Source organism: Amphibalanus amphitrite, unplaced genomic scaffold, assembly GCF_019059575.1.
Source record: "Amphibalanus amphitrite isolate SeventyFive unplaced genomic scaffold, NRLGWU_Aamphi_draft 000420F_arrow, whole genome shotgun sequence".
In the NCBI taxonomy this organism is placed as follows: domain Eukaryota; kingdom Metazoa; phylum Arthropoda; class Thecostraca; order Balanomorpha; family Balanidae; genus Amphibalanus; species Amphibalanus amphitrite.
In genome coordinates, this window is record NW_024881914.1 from 238,403 (window position 1) to 247,026 (window position 8,624).

The following is an 8,624-nucleotide window of genomic DNA, read 5'->3' on the forward strand; positions in this document are numbered from 1 at the left end:
GCGGTAGGAGAGCAAGAGAGACGGGGAGAGAGGGAGAGAGGGAGAGAGATAGAGAGAGAGAGAGAGAGAGAGAGAGAGAGAGAGAGAGAGAGGGAGAGAGAGAAAGAGAGACAGACAGACAGAAACACAGACAGACAGACAAACAGAGAGGAGACATACATGAACATTGAACGTTACCAAGCCGCTTTTTTCGCTAACTGATGTACGAGCATACATTTGTTGAATTTTATTCATCTTAGCACAATTGATACAAAACCAGAACCATTCACAGAAGACAAATCATCATAAGATTATGTCTAGATAGGAACTTCAGTTGGTAGCGATAAATATATAAAAATAGACGGCCACTTGACAAAATGGCTACGAAAAACGAAACCATTGCGGTCAAGAGGACTGAAACGTGTAGAGATACGCTCCATGACTGACATTGACTTAAAGCATCTATCGTAGAAGCCACACTATCAAGGAACTACAAAAACGAAATGCCTTGCTTTACTACAAGCTCTGAATAAAGATATGAAGTATATACAAAACGCATTCCTGAGCAGAGAACATCTCAATTTACCCTATGGCAAACCACATCACACAACATGGGACATTTTCCCAACAAGTGGGAAACACTCATCAATCGCAACAACGTTTCAGTCTTAGATCTAATCATATCACAGATGCACCTCGAAGGACAATTGGTCCACACGTTGCTCGGAGTCGAGCCGATCAGAAAGCTGCCGTACAGCTACGCAGTCGTCTTAGCTGTAAATTTACACTTTTCTTAGCAGAAACTCTAGAAAATGGAATATTATCTCAGCTTTAGCAAGTCCTAAGAATCTAAAGACAGGCTCCTTAGAAGCAAGGAGATATGCTAGGACGCGTAGGTGACATGGACAAAGACACGTCCGATTTGAATTTCTGTCTTAGTTTCTTTAACTCACGTTCTGCTCAGAAGAGTACAGACAGCGGTCTCCGGTACTCCCCGGACCCAGCCGCGGTACCGTACGCGGCGGTACCGTACCCCGCCTGCTGCCCGGCCGCTGGCGTCGCGTGGCTCGCCTGCAGGCCAGCGTACTGGTACGGGTTTGGCGTCTGCTGGTACAGACCTGCGAGGGCCTCGTTAGTGTACCCGAGGGGCAGCTGGGGCGCGGCCGGGACCGACTCGGGAGAGCGACTCGGTTCTGGTTTGACCTCGAAAGGACGGAACGCGTCGACACCGTATCCACGGCCCGCCTCCGGCTTGGCCTCGGCGTACTTGCTTAGGTCGGCGCTGTGGTATTTGGCGAGCTCGGAGCTCGGGTACTTGCTGAGCTCCGCGGTCTGGTACTTTCCGAGCTCGGAGGTCTGATACTTGGTAGGGTCGGGCGTCGGGTACTTGCTGGGCTCAGGGTACTTGGCGGGCTGCTCCGGGGAAGCACGCTGCTGGAAGTCTGCCGTGGCGGCACGCTGATACTCGGCGAGGCGCTGCTCGTACTGTTTGTTGAGAGCTGCTGCCGAGGTGGCGCTAGTGTAGGTGGGCTGAGACATCGCGCCAAGAGATGGCGCCAGCGTGGAGTACGCCGCTGGGTTGTTGTAATACATCGAGCTACCAGAGACCTGTGAATGAACAGAATGGGATTTAAGCTTTGAAGTAAAAAGATTGGATTCTGCAAAACAGTTGAAATGTTTGCTTCTTATTATGGTAGATTGTTAGGTATAGGCGAAAATGCTCGTTAATGTCATTGGGGCTGGTGAACTGGGACCAAAGACTGCCAAAAAACACATAAATATCAAGGACAAATTTGATTCCTCTTTCACTAGAACTAACAGTGACCCTTCATATCTAAGTCCTTTTGTCATCCAATGCAACCTACAGTCAGCTGTTGAGCATTCAAACCGTGCCCATAATGACCCATTCCGATCCCAGCATGTGCCGGCTTCACAACCGTGCACTGAGGCCGCGCCGCCGGCACTCCCAGCTCGTCTGAGCATCTCACCTGGGCAGTTTGAGCCGCTGCCGCAGCCGCCGCCGCTGCCATGTGAGCTGCCGCGAATGGGTTGTAGCCGTTACTGTAGTAAGACGACATTGCGCCGGGGAATCCTGCGAACAGAGAAAAAACGGTTGTTAGATTTAAGCGGAATTTTCAAGTACTTGACTGGACTGGACTGGACTAGATTACTAGAGGACTGGACTAGCTAGAAAGTTAATTAAAAACAGCATAGGTATGTGTTTTGTGCTGTGCTCTAGTGCTCTGAGTAGTGGGCTCTCCTTCGTGAAACAGAGAGCACGGCTACTGGTGAGGAGCGCTAAGTTGTAACTAATCTAAAAACCATCACCTCCAGTTATTTTTAGGTGTCGTCATAACACATCACACAAACAGGAACCACTTCTCAACCAGAACTCTCCAAGAGTGACTCTCATTCGGTCCACCACCTCCCAGCCACACCTCTCCTCTCAGCGCACAGTTTGGCCCGGACACTCCCCGCCGGGGGTCCGATTGGTCCGGCGTGATCAGCAGTTTGGCGTGATTCAAACGGACAGGAAACGAACAGCACAGTCGGAGCCAGCAGCTCTGAGTCACACTGCCACTGAGTCAGAGTAGGCGGAATGGAGAGTCACACTGAGTCAAACCAAGGTAGATTTAGTGCTAAAAATTCACCGGATTGCCGCATGAAATCGCTCCGTTGCATTTATTCTCATCACTATGATAACCAGAGGTAGTTGTGACCTGATTCAGACAGAGCCTGATCCGCAGTACCACCCAATTGAGCCAGGTGCTGCCCAGAATCAACCCCTCTGCATCCCAGCATGCAGCCGACCAGACCGCAGAGCGCACAGCGGTCGAGCTCGAATCGCCCACCGCTCACAGTTGGAAACAATTGGCACGGTCGCCTCCGACAACAAAGTGTCCATAAACTGCGCCGTTTAAGGCACGGAGCCGGTAATGGCGCACCAGTGGCGGTCGCTCCGCCCGCCCTCGAAGCGAATTGAACGACCGTAGGTCTGGAAGTGCTGAGTAGCAAAATGTGTTGATGTCACATTTTTCATGATGGGAAGCATGAAATGCAATTTACTTACAGCTACCTCGCAAACATTGCCAATGTTCCGAAATATAAGCATTTCAACGCACTTATGCCGATCGTGTGGGAAAATTTCATCATTCCTGGCCTGTCTGTGGGCACAAAGGCGACATCAGAGCCGCTGTGTCGGACGGTGAGTTGCAGGCGGACTCTGCTGCGGGCACGGCCGACAATACCGGTCAGACAATGCCACCAGATGAGACGGGGCGTCCCGCTGTCTGCTTTTGTTTCAGCCGCGCGCCGGGACTGCCGCGTCACCGCGCGCCGCGCCGCAAACGTCGACAGCGCGCAGCGTACACCTCGGGCGCCGCGCCGACTGGGCGGAGGCTGGGAGGGGAGAGCAGGGAGGGGCGGGTAGAACGGGAATAGAAAGTGGAGCGGAGTGGTGAGCTGGCTTTCATATGATAAGCTGCATAATGTTTACGATGTTAGGGGCTTAGATGATACTAGTGTGGTGATGCCATTGCTATTATCCCTGGTCTTATTCGGTACAATTTACATCATTAGAATTCAAAAAACATTTCTGTTTCAATAACAATTCAATGACCAAACTCTTGCAACATTGTGATTCGATCAAGATAAAGATCCAATAGTCTAAATGCTTTTTAAATAACCGATGCGCCAACTTTTCCAAACCCTTTTCTTGCCTACGTCGCGCCCCACAATTAAATCAGGCATTCCTCAATCTTCTCTGGGCTCGGCTTATCTCCGCGCGCACACATCGATCAGCGTTCAATCCGGCTCCGGTCCGTCACCTCCGAGGGATGGTCGGACGGAGGGACGGCCACCCCTGCGCGGTCCCTCCGTGGTCCCTCGGCAGCCCTCCGCTCCCCGCCGCCGCCGCCCTTCAGCTCACTAATCCTCCAGCAGCCTTGAGGCCCGTGGAGGAGCCGCTTAGCGCCGTGATTTACGCCGGGTAAATTGGCCCTGACTGCTATTGAGATATCGCTGGACGGACCCGGTTATAGAGCGCCATGGTCGGAGGTGGTCCCATGGCTGGCTCGTGCCGTGTTTCAGTGAGACGTTGGTGATGTGAAGAGGCCGATCAAATGACAGTCAGTGGTGTTTTTTTGTGAAACTAAGTGATTTCCGTCGACTGGAAATGTAATATTGTTGTGTTAAGAAAATATTTGTGCTTAACTTGATGCGATTTATCTTGACAATATGAAATGAAAGGTGATTGATGTCACACAATTCCTAGAATGTTTGTAAATACACTTAGTGAAGATCAATATTTAACAAGTGTCCTCTCTCTTCCCCCACAGCTTTTGAAACTCCTTTCAGCCTCCACTCTTCTCTAGCCGGCACGAACGCCTATGAGCCTGCGGCAGTTACAACAACCCCGGCTGAGCTGTCCCGTCCCACACAGTACACACACAATCCTCCCTTCACTGACCCGTAACTCCCGTACTGACCCCCTCCCTTCACTGACCTGTGGCTCCGCGGACCGGCTCCAGCGCCACGTGCGGGTACGGGTACGGGAACGGCTCGTTCTTCTTCATCGGCTTGGGTTTGCGGCGCGGTCGGTACTTGTAGTCCGGGTGGTCCTGCATGTGCTGCGCCCGAATCCGCTTCGCTTCGTCGATAAACGGTCGCTTCTCGGCCTCGGAGAGCACCTTCCATTGTGCACCTGAGGAAGAGTGCGGGTTGAAGATACGACGAGGGTGGTTGTGGCTTCTACGCTGCCCAACGCGGGTTGCCGTTGCGTGGCTGGGGGTAGTCCACTAGCCTTGGGTAATTTACAAACCGCGCAGTGGCGATAAATTTGCATAACTATCGCTCCGCGCCACTTTGGGGCAATACGGCACCTCCGGTGGCGGTGCCGGCGGACCACCTCAGAGCACGTCCTTCACCCGCACGAGTAACACACGCCGGCATCCAAACCACAGTTCAAAAGTACACCCAATCCCCAGCGACACATCACTCGCAGCGACGACCGAGCGCCTCAGCGCGCGCGGGTTGTGCCGGCTGGCCGGCGGCGGCCCGGAGACTGCGACGCGCGGGTTGTGCCGAGCCGGGAACTGCGACGCCGGCTAGGCGCCTAGCTCGGCGGTTACGGCGACTGCGCGGCGGCACAGGCCGCTAGCACCGCGCCGGCCGATTCGTCGCGGGTAGCCCGCGGGCGGCGACGGCGCCGTTGGAGAGTTGGAATTTAAATTTACTGCGGGCTGCCTTGCAGAGATATTATTCATTGCGCGCCATGAAAGGTTGGCAGAAGATGAATTCTGCCTGTCGAAACTACCAGTCGGTGTGAACGTTGGCAGAAGGTGAGTGATTCAATTATTCAATCATTCACTTTCTACTCAATTTCTTCACTTTCTGTCACCAGCACCGACCAATCGGTCGGTCGAGACAACAGCTGATAATTATCATCTGTTGTGACGAATAGGAAAGATCGTAGGAAGCTCTTTCTAATTTGGCCATGCTGATTTGGTAGTTTAAATAATACACATTTAACAGGAATATAACAACTAATTGCACTATTTTCATATTATAACCATACAAAAGTAGCTGAAACTGTCGCATGGATAAAAAAGTTATGAATTAACATTATCATCAAGCATATCCCAACGTTACTGAAAGATAAATCAACATCACATTGTTCGAAATTTGTGAACACTTCACCCTAGTTCAAAACAATTACGGTCTTTCGAGGACACTCAAAACTTCACGATCTCCAGGGGCTGTAGCCCCTACTCGCCAACTTGTGCTGAGATTCCATCACTCATCAGCCCCTGGCTTACCGAGCTGTTTGGAGATCTCGCTGTTGTGCAGCTTGGGGTTATCCTGCGCGATGCGCCGCCGCTGCATCCGCGACCACACCATGAACGCGTTCATCGGCCGCTTCACGTGCTCCGACTTCTCGGAACCAGCCGCCCCGGATCCGGACCCGGCGCTGGACCCGGATCCCACGCTGGATCCGATACTGGCCGGCGACGGGCTACCGCTCTCCATCTGTTGCATGGTAATCGAGTGTGGCGACTGGAATGGAACACAAACCAAGATGTCACCGTGATCCACATTCATTAGAAGTTTCGGAAAAATACAAAAGTGAGACCCATCGCAATAAAAGGCACACCGAACGTAGATTTCGCAGGCAGACTTCCAGCATTGCCAAAAAAGGTCCATCGAATCGTATCTTATGTGTCTTTCTGGAAGCCTGGGTTATTTCATGGGATTTGTGAATAAGCAGCATTGAGTATTGAATGCGTGGCGTAGCAATGATCAGTGCGTATCAGTTATCTGTGCTTTACATTGAAATGTTTGGGAACACCGAACATCCATAGCGCAGCCCGGCAGTGAGTTGGCACACTGCCAGCTTCGCTCATGCGCACTGTTGCAGCCCCGAAACCTCGAGCATGAGCGACTTCTGGCCCAGCAACCAACCCAGCTTACCTGGTAAACACTTGCAGATAATCGGAACACTTCTGCACACACACCAGCCAGATAATGACACTCCGACGCGGGGGTTTTTCTTCAATGCGCAAGAAACAGCCCGCTTGTGTCAAACTTTCCAAAAAACTGACCGGCCCCGGCCGCATTGTGCGGCGTCGGCACTTCAGCCGGGCCGGCCATGACGTCACCAGCGCCGACCAATCGATCGGCCGAGAACAATGTCAGGCTCCGCCCAGGAAGCGGACGGCGGCCTGCGATTGGCCGCCGCCACCGCCGGTTGAAAGGAATTGTAAATGACCACGCATTGTGCGCGTCTGAAAGGCTCCGTTCAAAAGTGTGAATGGCACAGAGACGGTACAATGGTCGAGCCAGCTGATTGATCTCCCTGAAACACCTGGTGGCGGCGCTGGAATTCGCGCCCTGCGCGACCGCCGCCGAAAATACCCGGTGCGACAAACAGGCGACCCTGTGCGCCCTGTTTGGTTTTGGGGCGGCGGCGGGGGCGGCTGGCGCGAGGGCGTCTGTTCGGCCCCCGCCGGAACCTGAGAACTGCCAGCAGACAGCATGGCGTGTCTACCGTCCTGGGACGCGTTTTGTTTGGAGTTTGCCGTCGCGGTCCAGCCGGGGGGGGGGGGAGGGTCCTGTGCACGTGCCTGCTGAGGAACGCTGCTTGATGTATTCACAGTGCACACATTGCTGTCACGGCCGTATGACAAGAGACTGCATGTTTGCCAAACGTGCTTCAAAGCGGCGCCACCCGTGGACACATCCGGAGACCATAGTCAGCCGCAGCTGGGTGTTTGTAGTGAGGCGGGGCATGATAATGGCGAAGTACCGTCTCTGGTGCTGCTTGACATAGCCTGATAATAGGCACACATTCGATATAAATTCTTATTGTCCTATGGCAATTACAAGATGTGAGTTTTACGAGCAAAAACCTACTTAGACACTTGCATGTAGGCTGTTTTTATTCTTCGAAGCAAACACAGAGTAAATTGCTGCTAGGATAACTATGCAAATAAATTACTTTTGTACATTGTAAGTTCGGGCAGTAAGTCCTTCCTTTGAAAGTTATGAAGCCCAATTCGATAAGAGGAATGTATGGCTGGATGGTTTAGTCGATCACATCGTCTATTGCACTCGAACTATAACAAACACCAATCCATCAAGCTCCTAGTCCTAACCCGGTCGGTCGGAATTCAACTCACACACGTAGTACCTACTGTGCTCCCTCTCCTCCTGCCGACCACCGCTACCACCACACCGACGACGCCAGGGGCAGCGAGCCGGACACCACCGGCGATATAATGGAATACCACCCGTGCAGGCATAACTCTCCGGTAAATCCAAATGATGATACCGGCGCATTACGTGTGACAAATGGGGTGCAGCGGGGGTGTGGTCTGGCTGATTTGTGGGACCCCCGGTGGTGGGTGCCAGAGCTGGGTGCAAATGATGACCGGTTGAGTCCCTGGCGGCGCTCAGATGTGGTGGACAGGGTGGGGCTCGGTGCAACATTGCATCGGTGCGGTAGTTAAGAAGGTGTTCGGGGTCATGGCTGGGCGCTAAATGCTCATGTCGTTGTGTGATAGGAGATAATTGTCATTGCGAGGGTTTTATATGACTTCATTCAGGAGCAAAGTATAACAAACGAATAGCGTCGGTACACATGTGTTTGGATTATGCACACATTGGCCGTTGGCGTCACTGAGGCATTCATATTTAAAATGCTTAGGTACTAGCTTTCATTCTCATACGAATAAAAAAGGCAAACGAAGTGGATCGGATCCCTTTGCTACCTGAGCGTAGACAGCTCTCTGAAGAGAAAACACAGATACTCCGCTGCTACTCATGCCAGAAAATTTGTCGTCAGCCTGTCACCTATTAGTCGCCGCGACACGCTAACAAGGGGGAAGGGGTGGAGAGGGTGGCACAAAGCGCTCCCTACGCGCTCAGCGATGTGACCCGAGCACTGGAACGATAACGCAAGTCCATCAAAACGTGCGTCCGCGCGTTACTCGTCCCGTGCCGAGTCACGTCACGCGGCGCACAGTTCCACGCCAGCTAACCGATTAGGGTGCGTCCACCCCTACCCACCCCGGGCCACCCCGCGCCCGGCTGCGCTGGTCGCAGATGATATCGGCTGTCGTTAGTCCCAGCCTGGCCCGCCGAGGACC

At 52.9% G+C, this 8,624-nt stretch overlaps 1 protein-coding gene across 1 annotated transcript; it reads right to left on the reverse strand.

Moving 5' to 3' along the window:
• Positions 1 to 213: 213 nt before the first annotated feature.
• On the reverse strand, positions 214 to 6,583 carry LOC122391073 (protein SOX-15-like). Its single transcript, XM_043384636.1, has 5 exons — positions 6,448 to 6,583; positions 5,796 to 6,033; positions 4,484 to 4,681; positions 1,968 to 2,071; positions 214 to 1,587 (listed from the first exon to the last, which is right to left on the reverse strand). The coding sequence occupies exons 2-5, from the start codon at positions 6,013 to 6,015 to the stop codon at positions 940 to 942; spliced, it is 1,170 nt and encodes a 389-aa protein (XP_043240571.1). The 5' UTR covers positions 6,016 to 6,033; positions 6,448 to 6,583; the 3' UTR covers positions 214 to 939.
• Positions 6,584 to 8,624: the final 2,041 nt, after the last annotated feature.

Excerpts from the sequence above, each read along its gene's own strand:
- LOC122391073 (XM_043384636.1), bottom strand. The coding sequence starts at position 6,015 with ATGCAACAGATGGAGAGCGGTAGCCCGTCGCCGGCCAGTATCGGATCC. Across the intron at positions 4,682-5,795 it reads CGAGATCTCCAAACAGCTCG|GTGCACAATGGAAGGTGCTC; the intron begins GTAAGCCAGGGG and ends ACTCTTCCTCAG. Across the intron at positions 1,588-1,967 it reads CAGCGGCTCAAACTGCCCAG|GTCTCTGGTAGCTCGATGTA; the intron begins GTGAGATGCTCA and ends GTTCATTCACAG.